We start from the raw sequence: 25,848 nt of genomic DNA on the forward strand, positions 1-25,848 counted from the left end.
AGAGGCTATGCCCACATAAAGGGTTGTCTAAGGTGGAAGTAACTAAATCAGTATGAGAAAGATAACGAAAAGGGGAATAGGGGATGGAGGGGTTAGGTTCTAGGCAAAGTCCATTAACCCTGACAAAGAAGAAAGGAGGTGTAGGGAAGAGCCAGCAGGGTTGTCAGTTCCCATGGTAACCTCCAGATGACAGTAACAGCTTGGCTGCTGCCTGAGCAAAAGGGAAGAGTTCAGGGCACAGCAGCAGGAACATTTTGTGTCGGTTAGTGTGTTTACAACTTGGAACAAGCCTAAAACATGCTGGGCCTGGGTAAGGGTTGAACCTCAAACTGTATATTTGAAAGTCACCACTACCTACCATTGAGTTTGAAAGCAAAAATGTGGGTAAGTTCTTTGAGGGAGAAATTATTATTTGTAGAATTAGAGCCTTCATATGTATTAAGAGTTTCAGAAAACAAAAACACCTATTAAGAAATAAAGTCCAGAGTCACAGAATACAAAGGTTGTTTTAAGGGTTGGGGGAGAAGCTAAATGGTGTTGAAGACAGAAGAAAGTGAAAACTAAGGACTTGGTCAGACTATGATCACTGCTTTTGTTTGTTTTGTTTTTAAATTAAGTAATACTGAATTGGTAGTATCTATTGATAATCCCTGCTTACATCCATCACTGCCCCTAAGTCACAAAAAGCAGATAATCACACTTATACACCTCCTGATTTGATGCAATAGAAAGAATATGTAGAAAGTATATATTTTCAGGAAACCAATAAAATAATCAGATTCAGTCTCTAATTTTAACTACCAGTTTTCAAATTATACAAGGAGCAAGTTCAGAGATACTATAAGAATTCAATTAATGATAAGCCCTATAGGACAAACAATCCAGTTTCTTTAACAAATAAACTCCGAGAAGAAAAAGACAAAGGGTAACCCTAGTGATTTTAAGGGATTTAAGATAAATATCAACCAAATGCAATGGATCCTAAAGTGAATAACCAATTGTTAAAAAAAAAAAAAGGGGGGGGGGAGACCACTCCAGAAATGTGAAACTGACTAGATATTTGATGGCATTTTAAAAATTGACAATGGTAGTATTGTTATGTTTCACAAAAAAAGATTCCCCGTAATCTAAAGATACAAACAGATATTTATGGATGAAAAGATATGCTGTCTGGGATTAGCTTCAAATAATTCAGAGGGGGCAGAGTAGGTGGAATCAGAGCTCAAATATGGTTGGCAGTGAGCTGATAATTGTTGAAGCTGGGTGATGGGGGGTTCATTATACTATTCTCTGCTTTTCTATATACTGGAAATTTTCTATAAATAAAAGTTTACAAAAACAAGTAATAAATGTTTGTTGTAAATAAATTTGAAAATACAGAGAAGCAAAAAGAAAAATCAAAATCACCCATGAACACAAACTGAGATTAAACATTGTTAATATTTCAAAGAAATAAATATTGTTGAAGAAAATGGGAAGGGAGAGAAGTAAAAAGATGACTGACTATGGTTATGGCCTTAAAAAAAGATGATAGCATTTTTTTTAAAAAAAAAGGAAAGCTGGGATATACATCTGATTCAGGGTGGGTGTGATGAGAGTCGAGTTGTAATACTGGGTTGGCCAAAAAGTTCATTTGGGTTTTTCTGTAACATCTCACGGAAAATCCCAGATGAACTTTTTGGCCAACCCAATACAAGCCTCTGACAAAAGCTATAAAGGTAGGATTGTGGGCACTACTATAATAACTGAAGCCAAGAAAGTAAATGAAGTGCAGTCTGAAGTCACTTTTCACAGTCACCTCGCATGCTGACTGTCTACTGACATGGCTTCCTCACTTGCTTCAGCATCTGCCCCCAGGCCTCAAGCACCTGTGTACCACAGGCAAGAAAAGGTCCACATGGTTACTAAGGGCAAGGTGGTTTTGGAGAAACCATTTCTCTATTTAAGTGAGTTTACTTAAAAGATTAATCTATTTAGCCTAGCAATTTAAACACAGAATACACTGAGAAGTTATTCTTACTCTCCCTATACATAAGGTCATTAAGAAATATTAGAATGCCCTAATGGTCAGGAAGAGATTAAAAGGAAACATATATGAGCTCTAGCCTATCTCAAAACTCTGGGCAACCAGAGTTGATAAATTTTTTTTCTACATTATGACTATCCTGAGTAACTAACTTCCCAGAACCAAACAACAAAAGCATGTAACCTTTTTTTAAATAGCTCTTTACATTTTATAAAGCAATTAGAGGTTTAGGAACATGTTGTCAAGAGTCAAGAAAATCTTTAAGAAGTTCCTGTTCCTAAAGGCTTCTAATATATTCTATTTTACTTAATGGGTCTAATTTATATTACAAACATCCATTTCTCATCAAATATGACAATGTTTAATAGTCTTCTTTGTGGAAAGGATTAAGTATATTTTGTAACACTCAAAGGAGAAGCAAATGTTACTCACCTTTATTGTCTGCTGCTATAAATCCCAAGATGTTTTCATGACGTAACATGACGGTCTGATAAATCTCTGCCTCACGGAACCATGAACGTTCTTCTCTAGAGGAGAATATTTTAACAGCGACTTCTTCTCCTCTCCATTTTCCTCGCCAAACTTCTCCAAAACGACCTTTGCCAATACTTTCTTGTAACACAATAGTTCTCGCAATTGTCCTCTGAACAAGCAATGGTAAACCTAAAGATAAAAATAAATAGTATTTGACACAACCAACCAATATCGGTACCTGTTTCTAACACCACAATAGGTGTTAAAAGAGTGACTCAGAAAGGTTTAACTCCTTAAAGGAACTTACAATCTCACTGAGGATATATAGAGTAAATTTGCAAAAACAATAATTCATGATAAAAGGAAAATAATAAATACAATAAAAGAATCCAGAAACTCCTGCCTAGAGAGTCAAGGTAGGCTTTAAAAGATAAGCTGAATTTAGATTGTCCTTTACAGAAGGGATAGGACAAAGAAGAAGACAAGGAGGTAAGGTGTTTAGGTAGGAGGAATATGCAAGCAAAAGTAGAAGAAATGGATGATACATGTTTAGGGAACCAGCTTAGATAGATAAGCAGAAAAAGGATGTATGGGGGGCTTCCCTGGTGGTGCAGTGGTTGAGAGTCCGCCTGCCGATGCAGGGTACACGGGTTCGTGCCCTGGTCCGGGAAGATCCCACATGCCGCGGAGCGGCTGGGCCCGTGAGCCATGGCTGCTGAGCCTACGCGTCCGGAGCCTGTGCTCCTCAACAGGAGAGGCCACAACAGTGAGAGGCCTGCATACCGCCAAAAAAAAAAAAAAAAGGATGTATGTAGTAAAACAGTAGAAGAGAAGCTGCACCAGAATGTGAAGAATACTGAATGCCCGGCTCAAGATGACTAATGAGAGCTGTGGGTGAAAGAGGAACTAGTAAACATTTCCAGTCATTTCATGACTGGAAAGAAATAATTTAAAAATCTTATTTCAGAAAGATGAGTCTGGTAACAGTTTTACAAAAGGAGGAGGAGAAAAGCGTGTAAGGAGGAGGAGAAAAGTGTGTAAGCATAAGAAATGAAGAAGTAAATTCTGGTCTAACTTTTAATAAATCAGTAAAAATTATCACAGAAACCATTTCAAGGCAAGCAATTTACCAATTTACGTGCCAGGAACTGGCTGCCTAGGCAACACTAATATCTTAAGGAAAGATGCCAAGTAACTTACCTTGGTGATGAAACATTGGCAATTTTCTCACTAACTGAACTTGTCTTACTATAAAATACATAGTTTTAAATATTACCACACTTATTTACATAAAAGTATTTACTAACTACCTACAAAATTTAAGTAACACTATATTTGGGACTATTCCAATTCCCCATGGACTAAGAACTGTCAAATTATACTGACACTGACAAAATATCAGTGTACATCATGTTCTACAGTATTTTATTTATAGTCTAATACACATAAATTGGTGTCACTTATAATCTATATTGAGTTGCCTGCTAGATCAAATTAAACTAATGGAAGTAAATAAAATTATCTGGTCTCTTTGATTCTCTGGTGTGAAATACTTATAAATCCAAATGTTAAATCTTTAAGTTGTCTCTTTTCATCTTTAAGTTTCTCAAATAGATCCTTCCTTCCCCTTGCTCTATCCATCCTCCGTACTTCCTGCAAAGTAATTAGCAGTCTGATTGTAAACAATTGTTTTTTATAAGGAGACTGCTGGTTAAAAATAAATCTGTGAAAAATCCTTATTTAAATCAAGGAGCTCTTTTGTATTATGAATAACCAATTCCTAATTATGTTGTTTACAGTAGACACTAACTTACAAAATTTTCTTAAAGCCTTTGAACAGGGCCACACCATGTACTTAAAGATTTAAAGTATACTTAAGAGTTCATTTCAGGAGGCTGATCTGGAAGTTAGAAATGCAGGGAATAAAGAAGAAAGGGAATAGCAAATAGCAAATGGGAAGTCTGAAAATGCCTGACACATTCAGGACTCACGCAGGGTCAAGAAAGCCTAACAGGACAAAGAAAGTCTTTGTCTTCCCCTTCACAACTGGATTCTAGATGCAGAACTAGAATTAAAAATCAAATCTAGATTTATCATATTATCTGTATTTGGTTACCATAACCCACATGAAAATCTGAGCATTTTTTAAAAAGTAATAGTTTTTTTCTAAAGACAAAAATAAACAGGCCTAATTCAGATCTCTATATTCTCTGCTTTACTTCTGTACCTTTTAGAACTACTTGAGCAAAAACTTCAATAGGGAAACAGGGTCCAAGCACCTTTACATGCAGTGAACAACAGAAATAAGACCTGAAGGACATGCATGCATTAAAGAGATCGTAAGCATGAATGAGACATAATAAACATTGGCCTAGGAGACGCACACTCTCAAAAACTGGCACACAGGGGACTTCCCTGGTGGTGCAGTGGATGGGACTCTGCACTCCCAATGCAGGGGGCCCGGGTTCGATCCCTGGTTGGGGAGCTGTATCCCGTGTGAGTGCCACAACTAGGGAGCCCATGTGCCGCAACTAAGGAGCCTGCCTGCCGCAACTAAGACCCCACACAACCAAATAAATAAATCTGGCACATGTTTGCGTGTTCCCACATACTTTGCAATCTAATGACAGCTTAAATATGGGCACATGCACAACCTGTGATTCAAATAAATGCAACAGGGATACGATTAGCTTTAAGTTTAGACCTAGGTTCCAGAACACATCTCTCCATTGTCTCCCTGCAATTCCTAAGTTAAAAGTACAGTCTCTGAAAGAGAGAGATAGGGCCTTTCCTCAATTATGGTCATAGTATTGAGTAATAAACATTTGAATTCATAACATAAAATGTTTTATCTTTTCCTCAATGAGTGAAAGAACTAAAAAGGATATTATACACAGACATTTGACTTACTCAGAGGCATGAGTCCCATTCATGAAATGGCATTCAGTCTTTATAATAAATAGAAGGAAAAGCAATGGAATTTTCTGCTGTCATTCAACAGAAGATAGCTTCTGTCTGGATAAATCTGAAAGCCATTAACATAGAATAAACTATGACAGGGAAGGAGGCCTTAAACTAGTTTTTTTGTAAAATGCAGCAAATTCATATTGTGTATCAGATTTTTTTTCCAAATATCTTTTCAATAAGAATAACACCTGTCATTTGGATATAACTTTACAATCTACCAAGTGCTTAAGTGCTTTCACACAAACATCTCGTTTCATTTGAACCTCACAACAATCCAGTAATGTACACTGGGCAGAGTTCATTACTTTCATTAATAACTCAGGCATGAGACATCAGCTAACTGCCCAAAGCCACAGAGCTGGCAAACAATGCAGACAAGTTTTTGCAGGGTGTAAAAGGAGGCATAAAAGGAGGGAGAGAAGCTTTCAACAATAGAGTTGGGTCCCTGACATATCTAGAAATATAGATAAAATGGAAAAGGAACAATTCCATTCTTTACTACAATTCCATTCTTTACTTCATGTCTGTATCTTAAGAGGTAAATAAATATATTCTTATTCAGAAATAAACTGCCATCCAGACAGCAATTTCTTTTAATCCTTTAGGTAGGCTTGCTCTCCTTGAGGCCTGATACATACCACTGTGCCAAGTGGCAGGAGCTGCTTTGATTTCCCTGGGTGTAAGTGTGGCAACAAGAGAGCAGGTCCAAGGGATTAATTCCAAATGATCTAAAGCCACCCTAATTTTCTGTGACTTTGGCCCTTGCTTATCATATTTTGTTGGTCCAGGTTAGCTTCTAGAATGAGCCAGATATTCTTTGGGAACCCTTTGAACTAACTCAGAATCAAAGGGGAACCCTAAAATAATCTCTCTCCACTCCTCCACCACTCCTGCCCAAAGACTGTCACATCTTCAGTACTAAGGCTGCTCCATCTCAATCCAGCCAGTCACTGCCTCCCTCCTCACAACAGTCACAGGGATCCCTAAAGGCTGCCTTAAGAGACCCAGGCTCCACCGTAAGCCTGTATGTATCCTAGCAGTCATGGGCAGAACTCACTTACTGAATATGTACGGCCAAATTCTACAGAAGAAAACTTTGTCATGAAGTCAGTTTCTTCATATTTAAATGAATAAACATACATATATATACATGAATATATCTTCATTCCCTTAAAGACATTTGTCATTATGTGAACTTTCTGTATCATCAGGTGAGATTTTGTGCTTCAGAGTCATATTCCTCCCCCAATCACAATTTCTGCTTTAAAGTTCCTTCAGGGACTTCCCCGGTGGCGCAGTGGTTAAGAATCTGCCTGCCAATGCAGGGGACAAGGGTTCGAGCCCTGGTCCAGGAAGATCCCACATGCCATGCAGCAACTAAGCCCGTGTTCCACAACTACTGAGCCCGCGTGCCACAACTACTGAAGCCCACGCACCTAGAGCCCGTGCTCCGCAACAAGAGAAGCCACCACAATGAAGAGTAGCCCCCGCTCGCCACAGCTAGAGAAAGGCTTCGTGCAGCAACAAAGACCCAACGCAGCCAAAAAATAAAATTAATTAATTTTAAAAAACCAATAAAGTTCCTTTAATCACTTGATTATAAAATTCATGAAATTTTCATTAAACATATTTTTAAATTTTTTTATCCATGAATCTAGCCCTTATTTGAAGTTAATTTATACTTTTCAAAGGACAGTACATCTCATTTAAAAGTCCTAACAAACCACTTTAAGTATTATTATCAACAGTATCTGTCCCATATTTCTGATGAGGAAACAGAAGCCCAAGGAGAAAACATGGTCTAACCAAGATCAGACAGCCAATCAAGGACAAAGCTTGCACTGGAATCTAGATCTCTTAATTCCTGGCTAGGAATTAAGTGTCAAATTACAATACTGTAGAGGATAGGAGTCTTCTCTTAGTATCCTTCCAAAGCACATGTAAGAAAAAGTGAAAATTAAATCCCCTTTTGATTTAAATATGAAGCACTGATTGCTATGCCAAAATTTGCTTCAGGTAATTAGATAATCTATTTCTGATCCCACAAAAATCAAAGAGAACTGAGAAAAGCAAATATCAGAAGGGCCATGGATCCATAAAGCTATATTAAATAACAAGGTGGTCAGACTTTTTTCTAAAGTGAGAAAATGACTAAAAATTCATTAGTTTAATAAAAAACTAGGCCTGAGCCAGAGACAGCAATTTAATGTTGAAAAAGCAAATAACCTTCACAATTCCAAACACACTCTCTGACATGCCTGCTTTCAATACAAAAATAAAGCTGCTAAACAGTCCTGAAGAGAATGGGTAAACTGCAGATTATTTGAACATCTGTGAACTTCGGCCTCAGCTACAGAGGAATAACTGTCCTTATTCTCACAGTCATGAGAAGGTGAGAATGTTTTCAAAGTTACACAAATGTGAAGGTGACTTACTTTTACTGCTCAAATAAGTCAGTCAATTTTATTTGTCCTTACTAAACTAGCCATAGTCAGATACAGACCTAGCTTAAAGACCTTTATTAGGTTCAAAGCTGGAGTAGTATTCACACTATCCCAAGTGTTAACATACTAAGCCAACTGGCTTAGCCAACTAATAAATAACACAGTTAATTTTAAAAAGACATCTTAGGAAAAAGAGAAAAACAAATACATTACCTGATCCAGAACCCGATGTTGTCATATCATAAATTAAATCTTTTAACGTAGTACCCTCTGAAATAAAGGGGCGATCTAATGAAGGATCTTCTTCATTTGGCACTCGATGGTGAATGACAGTGCGGTTATGGCAGATATAGACCATCAACATGAGTGAGATGCAGACGAAGCATACTGGTCCAGCAATGACAGCTGCCAGTTCGACAGGACCAAGGCCAGATGATGGCTTTCCTGGAAAAGGGCCTCAAGTGAAATAAACATCAACAACAATAACACTGTAGGCGGCATCCACAATTTCCTAAATCCTCCACATTTCCTGCAGTTGGCCACTACCACCATTAGTCAGAGCCTCATCACAGCAGCTTATAAAGCTCAAACCCGTAACAAGTGAAGCACTTAATCTCCCATTGGCTCTCCTTTTATGATCACCAGCTCTGTCAACATCCACTTAGTCTTCCTGAAGTCTTAAGCCATCCCCTAAATAACAAGGCCAGCTACCACAAACACTGTAGGACCACCCCCCACCCCACTTAGCCCTGTCAGATCGCTAATAGAAGAACCAATAATCTGGAACAACTCCCATTAAATATTTCTTCTTAAGTCATTGTCTTCTTTTTCTTTTTTTTAAAAAAGTAGTTTGGCTTATCTTCTTATTCCAAGGCTAGTATATGCTCATAGCAGGAAAAAAAATTATAAATATAAATACAGATGAGCAAAATTAAAAAAAAAATTAACTACAGCCTCACCATCCCCCCCAAACTCACCTGTGTATATATCTCCACCAATTTTTTTCATGCAAAAATATATCCTCTTTTTTTAAGTTTGCATGTGTATACTTTCTAGTTTATTTTAATCACTTAGACTTTTAATTAAAGATCTTTTTTTATAATCTCTTTTAACAATTAACAATTTGCATTGTTTCAGAAACACATTAATTACAGATATTTTGGCATTCATTCTGACACATGCTGGTTCATGGCTCACCACCCTTTCTTTCACATCACATCTTTATCACTCTTGAGATCTTTATTTGGATTGATTTCATATGATAAAGAATCCTAATTCTAGTAATTCCTTTCAGAAAGAGTATATGGGTCCTTATACACTGAATACTTAATTATCTAAAGATGCTTATTGCCTTTATATATGAAAAATCTTGACTCATCTAAAGAATTTTGGGTAACAAGCAATGTTATGATATTCCATTGCCTTCTGGTATTTAAAAAAAGCAAAAAATCTGAACTTTTTTTTTCCTTTTATAGGTAACCAGTGTTCACTTGTACTGAATGTGTGCACAATTTTTCTTTATTCTTGAAAACTGATAGTTTTTTCATTATATTTGGTTAAGTATTTTTTCATTAATTTTACATAGTATTTCTTCTCTCTTCTGTCCTTTTGCCTTTTTCTGGTTTTATGCTAACCATATTGGGTCACCTAGATCTGTCCTCTAAGTCTCTTAATTTGCTCACCAACTGTCTTTTTCTCTGAATTGTAACACAATTTCTCAAGTTTGTCTTGCTTTAAGCTTGTCTCACACTTGACAATAAAGTTACAACATCCAGTCTGCTGTTCACTTTCAATACTGCATTTTTAAAAATAATTCATCAATTGAGCTTTTCATCTGAAAGCGATCTTAATAACTGTGAAATGTTCTCATTTCATTGTGAACAACTGAAAACAGACCTTGGACTGTCTGAAAGTTCTTCCCTAACATGCTGTAAGTGTATTTCATAGGATGACATCTACTCTCATTTATCCAGTTCAGTTCACTTCTTTTGAACCATGCAATCTTTCCATTTGGTAAATTTGTTTGCTGTCTGATTATCAGGGACCTGGGAATGAGGTATTTGTGTATTTTAGCATTAAAAATAAAGTGAGCTCTTCATAAGGTTTTGTGAGTCTCCATTCTGATATTTCAAGCCATTTCAAATAATGGAAATGGGAAATTCTGGAATTATCATTCTCCTTGTCATATTAGAATTGCAGATGCCTATATAAAAGACAGAAAAATTACAGTCTGACAGAGCTTTGCACAGGGACCTTCTCTATCATGCTGAAGATTTGGTTTTACTTTGCCGTTATCACTCGAACTAGGTGGAGGACTGCCTTCCTTCTACAACTGGCAGGACTGGCCCTTTTCCTCTGAGCTACAGCAGTGCTTCCTACTTTAATTAGCATGATGCCTAGACGAACTCTGAGTGGAAAGTGAGCACTGAAAGCACGTGCTTCCTAAAGGAGAATTGAGAGTTTGCCCCCGTAGCCTAGCCTCACACCCAGCCCCTCAGCTTAAGGTATTGGTGGGATTCTGCAAGAGGGTCTTTCACCTACTTCTTTTCCTATAGTCAGTTCTTCACTAGTCTGTTATAATCTGCACTATAACTGCAGAGCTCCTCACAACTATAGGCATGTGGGTGGCATTTCTTCCATTAATTCTCTTAGCATTAATATAGGTTTTCCTCATTTTTGTATTCCTTTGATTATTACAGTAGGTATTTTGGATTTGGGGAAAGTGCCAGAAGAGTTAAACAGATGAGCTTAGACTGGCATCTTAAATCAGAACCTTAAAATTAATCTAATCCTAAGCATTTATGAAGCTTTCAAATTCCTGGCTCTTCCAGGACATTTTAAAATGTAAACTATGGTGAAAGACCAAAAACCTAGAAATCATATATAATAATTTATACATAAAGATCATAAGGCAAGGTGATATTACAAAATGAAGGCACCTGGACTGTTTAGTGCTGCTCTCAATTCCCTCCCATTACTGACTGCTTTAAAAGACTGGAGCATTATACAAGGAAAAAATTTCACTCTGAGGACATATTGCTATGGTGGGCTTTATCAGTATTCTCTAAAGGAGGCTACCCTTTTAGGCATAACAGACCTCAGAGAAAGTATCTTGGAACCACCTTCTCAAACAGCACACACGCAGGAGTCAGGATCTTGGCTACCCTTATAACTCTACTACTTTGGACAAGTTACTTCTTGCCTCTATACTGAATAAACTGGGATAGACAATTTCTAAGATCCCTTCCAGCTCTAAAATCATAGAGTCTAAGAGCTTTTCTTGTAGTATCAAGAAAAAACTTATACAACAACTTACCAACAGTTGGGAGTTCTATTTTATTGCAGTGGTCCTGATTGCAGCAATATGTTGTAGTAACAGACCCAGTTTTTGAAGATGGTGCACATACAAATGGCCTGTCTCGTGGAATTAGGTCGATTTCAGCTATACACATGCTATTATGTATAACTTTGTCTGTGGTCTCTGTGACAGAGACAAAGCAGAGCCCATCTGTGACACAAGTAAAATTGTCTTTTGTACAAAGGTGGCAGAAACACTGTAATGCTGGGGGGAAAAGAAAAGATCCTGTCAGAAAAAATTCTCAAGGTTAACAATTTTAAATTATCCCATATTCTCTGTACTAATACATTCCTGATTCTATTATAATTATACAATTTCTTTGCTCTGTTCAAAAAACTCTTTGTTAACCTGAGAAATTCCAAATTCTGTTAAGAAGCACACATATGTAGGAGCCAAACATGTTGAAATTTGGACCCAGGCTTTTTCCTAAAACTTTTGGCTTCCAAGTATAGAAAAACTGTTACGTGCAATTTCATCAATGTAAGGCAAGCATTTGCCCTCCCATTTGAAACAAAGTACACTGAAATTTATAAAGGTTATACTTATTCTTATTGGTCCAAAACTAGGCATTCATATATTCCCCCAACTGGGGAGCAATGTGAAAATACTACCACCTCCTCACTGTAGGTTGGAAATGTCAGGGTAAGTTTATGGTAATGAAGTAATGGAAATAGATTTGTATTGAGCCAGACATTCCTTTCTCCTTTGCAAATCCCCAAAAGACATGTATCTTCTAACTAGGATTAGGGTACTTTCTCACAAGCAAGGTAACAATACATATGTGCTCCAATCACACAGGCAACTGGCTACAGAAATGACTGGAGAAACACTAGCTCCATGCCCACTTTTATCTGTTTGATATTTATACTCAACTTAAGGGAAGTCTTCTAATTATCACCAACACCTTCCCATACACACACACAACCTTTCACTAAGCTCTCCAACAAGATGAAGTGTTCCCCAAAGCACACACTGCTTACCAGAACTGTTATTTTTTCCTCTCCCTCATGATCCACATCTAAAACTAGGCCTGGTACACAGCAACATTCAAAAAGTGCTGAATGAGTGACAGATCACTAGGATCTCATGAAACAACAAAGCACACATATGTCCTTGAGTCCAATCAAACTTTACAATTACATGTTGGTAAGGGAAAGGGAAGAGTCCAGGTTTGCAGAATGGCCATCTGTGATGAGAGGCCTACTGTAACTAGAAAAAGAGTGGCTAGGCGGGCAGGCCAGCAGAAAGCTAGCTAACTCTGAACAGCTAACTTGGTGTGCAGGAAAGGGTTCACTCAGCAGGCCCAAGTTGCTCAAACCTTACACATCCCCAAGAAAGGCCTGTCTTCAGGACTGGCCCTTGGCCAGTTCCTGGGAGATGAGCTCTGACACCTTGAAATATTTTCCCTGATAAGAATGCTGCAAACCCTTTGTGACTGAGCCCCAGTAAAAACCCTGGACACCAAGGCTCTGGTGAGCTTCCCTGGTTGGCAACACTTCACATGTGCTGTCATACATCATTGCTAAGCTGTGGAGTGCACCTGTGCTACTGCACTGGGAGAGGACATCTGGAAGCTTGTACTGGGTTTCTCCTTGACTTTGCCCCATGAGGCGTCCCTTTTCCTTTAGATGATTTTAATATGTATCTTTCCACTGTAATAAATAAAAACCATGAGTATAACAGCTTTTCTGGGTCCTGTGAGTTCTTCTAGCAAATCATCAAGCTGGAGGATGGTCTTGAGGACCCCTAACTCACTTGCTAAACCCAAACTCAAGGAACATCAGCATTACCTCAAGCAGCTGCTTCCTGGTTGCTAGCTTAATTAGCATGCTTGTCTATTATCTTTACAGCCCAGCAAAGTTTTACCTCAATCATTATAAAAATTATTTTCTTTCTCCATAGATAATTCAGTTCTTTGAACTAAATCCTCCCAAGCATGAAGAGAATTCAAGAAAATTATAAGAAAAAGATACAGTTATAATCTAACATTTAAAAGATTGTTAAAAGAGACAGTAGCTTATTCATGGTGAGGTTTGGCGGTGATTGTAGGTTCCCTGGGTATAATTTCCTAAGGAGGGATTCTGAACCAGGAATCCACAGACTGGCTTCAGGGATACAAGGATCCCATGAAACTGTAGGCCAAATGTTGTACGTATTTACCTTTTCAAGGAGAAGGTTTATAGCTTTCAACAGAACCACAAAGTGGTCTATCACCCACAAAAAATTAAAACCACCACACGAGATTGTCATTATTCTCTCCCGATTCCTCTTTACCCATGATTAGTCATTCAACCAATGTTTTCTAAGCATTAGCTTTAACAGCTGCTCTACCAAAAGCTTAGTATACAAAAATTTATAACTCATGGTCATAGCCCTTGAGGAGCTCCAACAACCAGTGAAGGAGAACATTACAATACACTATGGTAATCGCTATATATAAAATACTACCATGAATACCTCTCCCTGTTCTACGATCTTCATGGCTCCCTTAGAGTATATGAAATAAGAGCTAAACAGTGGGTCTAACAATGAAAACTTCTACTTTGGGGTTCCAACTTACTGCTCACATTACAAATGCTGTCCTGGGCCATACACATCTCATTATTATGATAATGTCTTTCATGACCTTGGTCTTTACACATACTATCTCTCTGCCTACTTGAAACCCACCCTCTCATCTTTTTAAGACCCTATTCAAACAAGATCTTTTCCATGATGTGATCTAAACCTCTCCCCTACCCATAAGACAACTGGGTGACTCCTTTCAATTTTTTCCCATAGCCCTCTTTGCATACCTTTAGGTTAGCACAAATCAATTTACACTTTGCCGTTAAAGTGTCTCTCATTACATTAAGAAGGGCCAAGATTTAAAATTTGTTTTATTTTCCCATCTTTGAATCCTGTACTCCTAGGCAGTGATCAGCAAATTATTTGCAAGGGAGACCTTCAAGATGGCAGAGGAGTGAGACGTGGAGATCGCCTTCCTCCCCACAAATACATCTACATGTGGAACAACTCCTAGAGAACACCTACTGAACGCTGGCAGAAGACCTCAGACTTCCCAAAAGGCAAGAAACTCCCCACGTACCTGGGCAGGGCAAAAGAAAAAAGAAACAACAGAGACAAAAGAATAGGGACAGGACCTGCACCTCTGGGAGGGAGCTGTGAAGGAGAAAAAGTTTCCATACACTAGGAAACCCCTTCACTGGCTAAGACAGGGTATGGTGGGAGGGAAGCTGTGGAGCCATGGAGGAGAGCACAGCAACAGGGATTTGTAGAGGGCAAAGCGGAGAGATTCCCACACAGAGGATCGATGCCAACCAGCACTCACCAGCCTGAGAGGCTTGTCTGCTCACACGCCAGGATGGGCGGGGGCTGGGAGCTGAGGCTCAGGCTTTGGAGGTCAGATCCCAGGGAGAGGACTGGGGTTGGCTGCGTGAACACAGCCTGAAGGGGGCTAGTGCGCCACAGCTAGCCGGGAGGGAGTCCGGGAAAAAGTCTGGAACTGCTGAAGAAGCAAGAGACCATCGTTTCAGGGTGTGAGCTGCGGCTATCAGCATGGACACCAGAGACAGACATGAAATGCTAAGGCTGCTGCTGCAGCCACCAAGAAACCTGTGTGCAAGCACAGGTCACTAACCACACCTCCCCTCCCAAGACCCTGTGCATCCTGCCACTGCCAGGGTCCCGTGATCCAGGGACAACTTCATCGGGAGAATACACAGCGCACTTCAGGCTGTTGCAACGTAACACTGACCTCTGCCGCCGCAGGCTCAACCCGCATTCCGTACCCCTCTCTCCCCCTGGCCTGAGCCAGAGCCCCCTAATCAGCAGCTCCTTTAACCCCATCCTGTCTGAGCGAAGAACAAACGCCCTCAGGTGAACTACATGCAGAGGCAGGGCCAAATCCAAAGCTGAACCCTAAGAGCTGTGCGAACAAATAAAAGAAAGGGAAATTTCTCCCAGCAGCCTCAGGAGTAGCGGATTAAATCTCCACAATCAACTTGATGTACCCTGCATCTGTGGAATACCTGAATAGACAATGAGTTATCCCAAAATTGAGGTAGTGGACTTTGGAAGCAATGATATATATATATTTTTCCTTTTTCTCTTTTTGTGAGTGTGTGTGTGTGTGTGTGTGTGTGTGTGTGTGTGTGTGTGTGTATGCTTCTTTGTGTGTTTTTGTCTGTATAGCTTTGCTTTTACCATTTGTCCTAGGGTGCTGTCTGTCTGTTTTTGCTTTTGTTTTAAGTATAGTTCTTAGTGCTTGTTATCATTGGTGGATTTGTTTTTCAGTTTGGCTGCTCTCTTCTTTTTTTTAAATTACTCTTTAATTTTTTTTATTTTTAATAATTATTTTTTATTTTAATAACTTTATTTTATTTTATTGTTTTCTTTCTTTTTTTCTCCTTTTTCATCTGAGCTGCGTGGCTGACAGGGTCTTCATGCTCCGGCTGGGTGTCAGGCCTGTGCCTCTGAGGTGGGAAAGCCGAGTTCAGTACATTGGTCCACCAGAGACCTCCCAGCTCCACGTAATATCAAACGGCAAAACCTCTCCCAGAGGTCTCCATCTCAATGCTAAGACCCAGCTCCACTCAACGACCAGCAAGCTACAGTGCTGGACACCCTATGCCAAACAACTAGCAAGAAAGGAACACAACCTCACCAATTAGCAGAGAGGCTGCCTAAAATCATAATAAGGCCACAGACACCCCAAAACACACCACCAGATGTGGACCTGTCCACCAGAAAGACAAGATCCAGCCTCATTCACCAGAACACAGGCACCAGTCTCCTCCACCAGGAAGCCTAAACAACCCACTGAACCAACCATACCCCCTGGGGGCAGACACCAAAAACAACGGGAACTATGAACCTGCAGCCTGCGAAAAGGAGACCCCAAACACAGTAAGTTAAGCAAAATGAGAAGACAGAAAAACACACAGCAGATGAAGGAGCAAGGTAAAAACCCACCAGACGTAACAAATGAAGAGGAAATAGGCAGTCTACCTGAAGAGGAATTCAGGATAATGATAGTAAAGGTCCAGAATCTTGGAAATAGAATGGAGAAAATACAAGTAACGTTTAACAAGGACCTAGAAGAACTAAAGAGCAAACAAACAGTGACGAACAACACACTAAATGAAATTAAAAATTCTTTAGAAAGGATCAATAGCAGAATAACTGAGGTAGAAGAACGGATACGTGACCTGGAAGATAAAATAGTGGAAATAACTACTGCAGAGCAGAATAAAGAAAAAAGAATGAAAAGACTTGAGGATGGTCTCAGAGACCTCTGGGACAACATTAAACGCACCAACATTTGAATTAGGGGTCCCAGAAGATGAAGAGAAAAAAAAAGGGACTGAGAAAATATTTGAAGAGATTATAGTTGAAAACTTCCCTAATATGGGAAAGGAAATAGTTAATCAAGTCCAGGAAGCACAGAGAGTCCCATACAGGATAAATCCAAGGAGGAACATGCCAAGACACATATTAATCAAACTGTCAAAAATTAAATACAAAGAAAACATATTAAAAGCAGCAAGGGAAAAACAACAAATAACACACAAGGGAAGCCCCATAAGGTTAACAGCTCTTCTTTCAGCAGAAACTCTTCAAGCCAGAAGGGACTGGCAGGACATATTTAAAGTGATGAAGGAGAAAAACCTGCAACCAAGATTACTCTATCCAGCAAGGATCTCATTCAGATTTGATGGAGAAATTAAAACCTTTACAGACAAGCCAAAGCTGAGACAGTTCAGAACCACCAAACCAGCTTTACAACAAATGCTAAAGGAACTTCTCTAGGCAAGAAACACAAGAGAAGGAAAAGACCTACAATAAGAAACCCAAAACAATTAAGAAAATGGGAATAGCAACATACCTATGGATAACTACCTTAAATGTAAATGGATTAAATGCTCCCACCAAAAGACACAGACTGGCTGAATGGATACAAAAATAAGACCCGTATATATGCTGTCTACAAGAGACCCACATCAGACCTAGAGACACATACAGACTGAAAGTAAGGGGATGGAAAAAGATATTCCATGCAAATGGAATGAGGATATGGGGTCGGGGAAGGGTAAGCTGTGACAAAGTGAGAGAGTGGCATGGACATATATACACTACGAGACATAAAACAGATAGCTTGTGAGAAGCAGACGCATAGCACAGAGAGCTCAGCTCGGTGCTTTGTGACCACCTGGATGGGTGGGATAGGGAGAATGGGAGAGAGGGAGACGCAAGAGGGAGGAGATATCTGAACATATGTATATGTATAACTGATTCACTTTGTTATAAAGCAGAAACTAACACATGATTGTAAAGCAATTATACTCCAATAAAGATGTAAAATATATATATATTTTTTCACAATTGAAAAAAAAAAGCAGCAAGGGAAAAACAACAAAAACATACATGGGAATACCCATAAGGTTAACAGCTGATCTTTCAGCAGAAACTATGCAAGCCAGAAGGGACTGGCAGGACATACTTAAAGTGATGAAAGGGAAAAATCTACAAACAAGATTACTCTACCAGCAAGGATCTCATTCGGATTTGACAGAGAAATTAAAACCTTTGCAGACAAGCAAAAGCTAAGAGAATTCAGCACCACCAAACCAGCTATACAACAAATGCTAAAGAAACTTCTGTAGGCAGGAAACAGGAGAAGGAAAAGACCTACTATAACATACCCAAAACAATTAAGAGAATGGTAATAGCAACATACCTATTGATAACTACCTTAAATGTAAATGGATTAAATGCTCCAAGCAAAAGACATAGACTGGCTGAATGGATACAAAAAGAAGACGTGTATATATGCTGTCTACAAGAGACCACTTCAGACCTAGGGACACATACAGACTGAAAGTGAGGGGAGGGAAAGATATTCCATGCAAATGGAAATCAAAAGAAAGCTGCAGTAGCAATTCTCATATCAGAGAAAATAGACTTTAAAACAAAAACTATTACAAGAGACAAAGAAATACACTACATAATGATCAAGGGATCAATCCAAGAAGAATATATAACAATTGTAAATATTTATGCACCCAACATAGGAGCACGTCATACGTAAGGCAAATGCTAACAGCCATAAAAAGGGAGATCGACAGTAACACAATAATAATTGGGGACTTTAACACCCCACTTTCAACAATAGACAGATCATCCAAAATGAAAATAAATAAGGAAACACAAGCTTTAAATGATACATTAAACAAGATGGACTTAATTGATATTTATAGGCCATTCCATCCAAAAATAACAGAATACACTTTCTTCTCAAGTGCTCATGGAATATTCTCCAGGATAGATCATATCCTGGGTCACAAATGAAGCCTTGGTAAATTTAGGAAAACTGAAATCATATCAGGTATCTTTTCCGACCACAACCCTATGAGACTAGGTATCAATTACAGGAAAAAATCTGTAAAAAATACAAACACATGGAGGCTAAACAATACACTACTAAATAACCAAGAGATCACTGAGGAAATCAAAGAGGAAATCAAAAAATACCTAGAAACAAATGACAACAAGAACACAATGACCCAAAACCTATGGGATGCAGCAAAAGCAGTTCTATGAGGGAAGTTTAGAGCAATACATCCCCACCTCAAGTAACAAGGAACATCTCAAATAAAATAAACAACCTAACCTTACCTCTAAAGCAATGAGAGAAAAAAGAACAAAAAACGCCCCAAAGTTAGCAGAAGGAAAGAAATCATAAAGATCCAATCAGAAATAAATGAAAAAGAAATGAAGGAAATGATAACAAAGATCAATAAAACTAAAAGCTGGTTCTTTCAGAAGATAAACAAAATTGATAAACCATTAGCCAGAATCATCAAGAAAAAAAGAGAGAAGACTCAAATCAATAGAATTAGAAAGATTAGAGAGATTACTACAAGCAACTATAGGCCAAAAAAATGGACAACCTGGAAGAAATGGACAAATTCTTAGAAAAGCACAACCTTCTGAGACTGAACCAGGAAGAAACAGAAAATATAAACAGACCAATCACAAGCAATGAAATTGAGACTGTGATTAAAAATCTTCCAACAAACAAAAGAGCAGGACCAGATGGCTTCACAGGCGAATTCTATGAAACATTTAGGGAAGAGCTATCACCTATCCTTCTCAAACTCTTCCAAAATATAGCAGCAGGAGCAACACTCCCAAACTCATTCTACAAGGCCACCATTTTGTATCAGGCCACCCTGATACAAAAATGAGACAAAGATGTCACAAAGAAAGAAAACTACAGGCCAATATCACTGATGAAAACAGATGGAAAAATCCTCAACAAAATACTAGCAAACAGAATCCAAAAGCACATTAAAAGGATCATACACCATCATCAACTGGGGTTTATCCCAGGAATGCAAGGATTCTTCAATATATGCAAATCCATCAATGTGATACACCACATTAAGAAACTGAAGGATAAAAACCATATGATCGTCTCAGTAGATGCAGAAAAAGCTTTTGACAAAATTCAACAGCCATTTATGATAAAAACACTCTAGAAAGTAGGCATAGAGGGAACTTGCCTCAACACAATAAAGGCCATATATGACAAACCCACAGCCAACATCATTCTCAACAGTGAAACCATTTCCACTAAGATCAGGCACAAGACACGGTTGTCCACCCTCAACACTATTATTCAACATAGTTTTGGAAGTTTTAGCCACAGCAATAAGAGAAGAAAAAGAAATAAAAGAAATCCAGAACAGAAAAACAGAAATAAAGCTGTCACAGTTTACAGATGACATGATACTATACATAGAGAATCCTAAAGGGGCTACCAGAAAACTACTAGAGCTAATCAATGAATTTGGTAAAGTAGCAGGATACAAAATTAATGCACAGAAATCTCTTGCATTCCTATACTCTAATGATGAAAATTCTAAGAGAAATTAAGGAAATACTCCCATTTACCATTGCAACAAAAACAATAAAATACCTAGGAATAAACCTATCTAAAGAGACAAAAGACCTGTATGCAGAAAACTATGAGACACTGATGAAAGAAATTAAAGATGATAACAAACAGATGGAGAGATATACCATGTTCTTGGATTGGAAGAATCAACATTGTGAAAATGACTCTACTACCCAAAGCAATCTACAGATTCAATGCAATCCCTATCAAACTACCAATGGCATTTTTCACAGAACTAGAACAAAAAATTCCACAATTTGTATGGAAACACAAAAGACCCCGAATAGCCAAAGCAATCCGGAGAAGGAAAAACGGAGCTGGAGGAATCAGGCTCCTGGACTTCAGACTATACTACAAAGCTACAGTAACCCAGACAGTATGGTCCTGGCACAAAAACAGAAATATAGACCAATGGAACAGGATGGAAAACCCAGAGATAAACCCACACACATATGGTCACCTTATTTTTGATAAAGGAGGCAAGAATATACAATGGAGATAAGACAGCCTCTTCAATATGTGGTGCTGGGAAAACTGGACAGCTACATGTAAAAGAATGAAATTCGAACACTACCTAACACCACACACAAAAATAAACTCAAAATGGATTAAAGACCTAAAGGTAAGGCCAGACACTATCAAACTCTAAGAGGAAAACACAGGCAGAACACTCTATGACATAAATCACAGCAAGATCCTTTTTGACCCACCTCCTAGAGAAATTGGATAGAAACAAAAATAAACAACTGGGACCTAATGAAACTTAAAAGCTTTTGCACAGCTAAGGAAACATAAACAAGACAAAAAGACAGCCCTCAGAATGGAAGAAAATATTTGCAAATGAAGCAACTGACAAAGGATTAATCTCCAAAATTTACAAGCACCTCATGCAACTCAGTATCAAAAAAACAAACAACCCAATCCAAAAATGGGCAGAAGACCTAAATAGACATTTCTCCAAAGAAGATATACAGATAGCCAACAAACACATGAAAGGATGCTCAACATCACTAATCATCAGAGAAATGCAAATCAAAACTACAATGAGGTATTACCTCACACCAGTCAGAATGGCCATCATCGAAAAATCTACAAACAGTGAATGCTGGAGAAGGTGTGGACAAAAGGGAACCCTCTTGCACCGTTTGTGGGAATGTAAATTGATACAGCCACCATGGAGAACAGTATGGAGGTTCCTTAGAAAACTGAAAATAAAACTACCATACAACCCAGCAATCCCACTACTGGGCATATACTCTGAGAAAACCATAATTCAAAAGGAGTCATGTACCACAATGTTCATTGCAGCTCTATTTGCAATAGTCAGGGCATGGAAGCAACCTAAGTGTCCATCGACAGATGAGTGGATAAAGAAGATGTGGCACATATATACAATGGAGTATTACTCAGGCATAAAAAGAAACGAAATGGAGTTATTTGTAGTGAGGTGGATGGAGCTAGAGTCTGCTATACAGAGTGAAGTAAGTCAGAAAGAGAAAAACAAATACTGTATGCTAACACATATATATGGAATCTAAAAAGAAAAAAAATGGATATGAAGAACCTAGGGGCAGGACAGGAATAAAGACGCAGACGTAGAGAATGGACTTGAGGACACAGGGAGTGGGAAGGGTAAGCTGGGACGAAGTGAGAGTGGCATGGACATATATACACTACCAAATGTAAAATAGCTAGCTAATGGGAAGCAGACGCATAGCACAGGGAGATCAGCTTGGTGCTTTGTGACCACCTAGAGGGGTAGGATAGGGAGGGTGGGAGGGAGACCCAAGAGCGAGGGGATATGGGGATATATGTATATGTATAACTGATTCACTTTGTTATACAGCAGAAACTAACACACCATTGTAAATCAATTTTACTCCAATAAAGATGTTAAAAAATAAAGTAAGGGGCTTCCCTGGTGGCGCAGTGGTTGAGAGTCTGCCTGCTGATGCAGGGGACACGGGTTGATGCCCCGGTCCGGGAAGATCCCACATGCCGCAGAGCGGCTGGGCCCGTGAGCCATGGCCACTGGGCCTGCGCGTCCGGAGCCTGTGCTTCGCAACGGGAGAGGCCACAGCAGTGAGAGGCCCTGCGTACCGCAAAAACAAAACAAAAACAAACAAAAATAAATAAAGTAAAAAGATAAAATAAAAAACATTTCTTCAAAAGAAATAAAAATATTTGCCAGGGACTTCCCTGGTGGTCCAGTGGTTAAGACTGGGTGCCTGCACTGCAGTGGGGATGCAAGTTCCATCCCTGGTCAGGGAACTAAGATCCCACATGTTGTGTAGCGTGGCCAAAAAAAAAAAGAAAAAAATTTTTTTTTTTGCCAAAGCAGTGTTTCCCAAACAGGAGGCCACAAATATGTTGGGAGAAGAAGGGGAGTCTAAAATTGTGTACAAAGAAATTGTTTTTTTATTTTATTTATTTATTTTTGGCTGCGTTGGGTCTTCATTTCTGTCGGTTCTCTCTAGTTGTGGTGAGCGGGGGCTACTCTTCATTGCGGTGTGTGGGCTTCTCATTGCAGTGGCTTCTCTTGTCCTGGAGCACGGGCTCTAGAGCGCAGGCTAAGTAGTTGCGGCGCGCGGGCTCAGTAGTTGTGGCACACGGGCTTAGTTGCTCCGCGGCATGTGGGATCTTCCCGGACCAGGGCTTGAACCCATGTCCCTTGCATTGGCAGGTGGATTCTTAACCACTGTGCCACCAGGGAAGCCCCCAAAATTTTTAAAAATATTTTTATTTAAAAGATAATCTAAGATGAATGATAAACATTCTGGATCATGAGTAACTGCTATCTAAACAAGTACTGTCAGTAGGCTTTCACTGCTGCTTCTTCAGCTAGGTTAAGATCTCCTTCAAATGTCCTCATGGCACATTCTACGAGCAAGCGTTTCATAGTAACTAATTGAAAGAGTGAAAAGTACAGGGAACTTGAATCATCAAAGCATATGGTGATATAGGCATGGTATATTCATGGTATTTTCAAAAGCCAATACCAAATACACGCTACAAGTATTACATGGGTCCCACCTCTGTAGTACAATATGCAAAAGTTCATTAGCAGTAAATGTGGTTGTAAGTATGCAATGACATTTTTCCATTCTCACTTCCAGCATTAATTGTGTTAGAGAGCCATTGAACAAAGATTTCAATAATGTCATAATGTTAACCTCATCAGCAAGTGAACATCAGTTGACATCTCATTAAAATTGGTATTTGAGGAATGTGTGCAGGCAAGTGTTTGGTTAGGTATGAGGTCTGATAAACCTGAACTTACAAAGCCTTGAAATTAATACCACCTTGCACAACATTACATCTGAGAATCAGCACTTGCAGCTTTCAGTATCACTGAAGTTAAAATATAGAAACAGATTTAAAATGAAATCAAACCCAAGGCTATTTTTTTCTACTGTGAAACCTAAATATCATCCGTCACACTGAATAACTGTATTAATTTGAATTTTTTGGCTTTGTATAATTGTCTTTATATTTAATTTGCAGACTTGGTTTATAGTTGTCAATGAGCCAAAAACAAAGATTTTATATCTACTTTCATGTCTATACAACTACTATGAAAAATACATTTGTATTTTTCTTTTAAAAGGGGTCATTACATTATGGCAAGTTTGAGAAAGTCAGTGCTAAAAAAGGGCTTCTCTTAACAAGAGTCTTTCAATAAGAAGAACAGGTCTCTAGATAAATAAAAACATCATATAACACAGTGCTTAACCAGGTATGGGTTTATTTCTTGAGGGAATTTAAAAATTCTATTGCAGTACTCTAAATCAGTCTTAATTAAATATAAAGTTGCTGTTAAATGTGTATGATATAGTAATGTAGTTTAGGGAAAAAATAAAACAGAAATTTAAAAATTCCCATGAATTCATGAGCTTTAATTCCCATTATTTAAAAATCCAAATTTATTTCATTAATAGATCTGACCCCTAGCTACCTCCCTTTTATTAAACAAGGTTATTGTTTTGTTTTGTTTTTTTAATTTTTAAATCCATGTACAGGGCAAAATTTCTATCTAAAAAAAAAGTATACAAGATGTCTTATTCCCACCCCAGAGCCCAAGTTTCCCCTCCTCCACAGCACCCTTTTAACACCAGCCCATCAACTGGGCTCTTTCATTTCATTCTGCAGTTTTTCATTGAGCATCTCTATATGCCAGGTGCTATGTAGGCTGTAGGGTGTAAGGTATCTGGACTTAAGGAGTTCACTATGGTGAATGAGTAAGGCATTAAACAGATCATTCAAATCCAGAGTCCTGAGCAGGCTGATCAAAGTGCTTCAAATATGCTGAGGTATAAGAAAGATCAAGAAAAGCTTTTCAGGATATTCAAGTCAGAACTGGAGAATATGTAAATTTGCCAGATAGATGAAGGTAGGGAAGCTGTTTTGACAGGGTTTTCTTCCTCAGCGGCAAGATTTCATCCTCGTGACTAGTATCTCAAGTGTTAGTAAGATCATCAAATTTAAATAACTATTCAATATGCTAACCACAATGGTTTCATTTCATCAGCAAAATGAATATAATACCTTCCTGACCTATTTCATCATCTCATTGAGATTATCAAATGAGATACATTAAAATATTCTGAAACTAGTATAAATTATGTGAACATACAGAATTATCACATACAATACATAGCATTGTTCCAAACATGATTTTTATCTGTAGGCCACCAAAGAAACACCTATTCCCAAATGTAGTGCCTAAATTCCACTGTGGAATCTTGGACTGACAGAACCACACAAAACCTTGAAAGTTATCTAGTTCTAATGCAGTTCTACCATTTTATTAATGAAGAAACCAAAACTTAGGAGTACAAAATGACTTATAACAATATTCTACCCAGCCTAAGGTGGATGTGAGTAAATTATCATCATGAACCTGAATAAGTATATGTGGTTCTTTTCTATACTGGTATCCATATGTGAAGTAACTCAAAACTTTTCAATAGTACAGCTTCCTGTTGACTTTTCTGCTTGATTGCAAAGGTAAGAACTAAACTCCCTGTTTTGTGCCTTTCTCCTACCTTAGCCACCTTTTGCTTCTGTGCCCCGATCTCTACTAGTAGCCACAGCCTCCTCAATTCTAAGATGCACATTTCCCCACACTTTAACATTTTGGAAATCTGCACTCGTGTCACAATCAAGGTCGAACAAAACACAAAACTCTAGCCTCTAGACAGAAAGGTAAGACATGATGTACTTGTTACAACCTATGCATGTGCGAACTTGCCTATGCATGGAAGGTATTACTCAGTTAATCATCACTTTAACTATTTGCACTGGTAGCTCTCCTGCAACTAAAATTTAACTTAAGCTCGATCCCTATTAAAATGTATTCACAAAGATTTCTCTGTGATTCAGCACTGCAATGAAAAGTTACTGTGTTCACAGAAAACTGTCAGTCCCAGGCCAGGAATACAATTATTAGCAGTAGAAATTTCCAAATACTGCAGAATAGATCATAGAATTATCGAGTTTGAAGATGTTGGTGTGACGTGAAGGACTGTCAGACACCAAACATCTAGCTGTCAGGGGAAGTGGCAAGAGTAAAAAGAGCGGAACCCCTGGGGTTATCATTTTCACTATATTCTAGTAT

General features: G+C 38.5%; 1 protein-coding gene across 2 annotated transcripts in view; it reads right to left on the bottom strand.

Moving 5' to 3' along the window:
• Positions 1–14,619, bottom strand: part of TGFBR1 (transforming growth factor beta receptor 1) — a 36,533-nt gene extending 21,914 nt beyond the window's left edge. Inside the window, exons 1-4 of one of the 2 annotated variants that reach the window (XM_024734416.1) lie at positions 14,601–14,619; positions 11,228–11,473; positions 8,125–8,355; positions 2,459–2,689 (exon numbers count right to left, since the gene is read on the bottom strand). In XM_024734416.1, the coding sequence (XP_024590184.1) occupies positions 2,459–2,689; positions 8,125–8,355; positions 11,228–11,363 (598 nt within the window). In that variant the 5' untranslated portion in view covers positions 11,364–11,473; positions 14,601–14,619. Of the gene's footprint in view, positions 1–2,458; positions 2,690–8,124; positions 8,368–11,227; positions 11,474–14,600 lie in introns of both variants that reach the window. The other variant, XM_024734415.1, reaches the window with a different exon arrangement.
• Positions 14,620–25,848: the final 11,229 nt, after the last annotated feature.

Source organism: Neophocaena asiaeorientalis, unplaced genomic scaffold (assembly GCF_003031525.2).
Source record: "Neophocaena asiaeorientalis asiaeorientalis breed wild unplaced genomic scaffold, Neophocaena_asiaeorientalis_V1.1 scaffold192, whole genome shotgun sequence".
Lineage (NCBI taxonomy): Eukaryota > Metazoa > Chordata > Mammalia > Artiodactyla > Phocoenidae > Neophocaena > Neophocaena asiaeorientalis.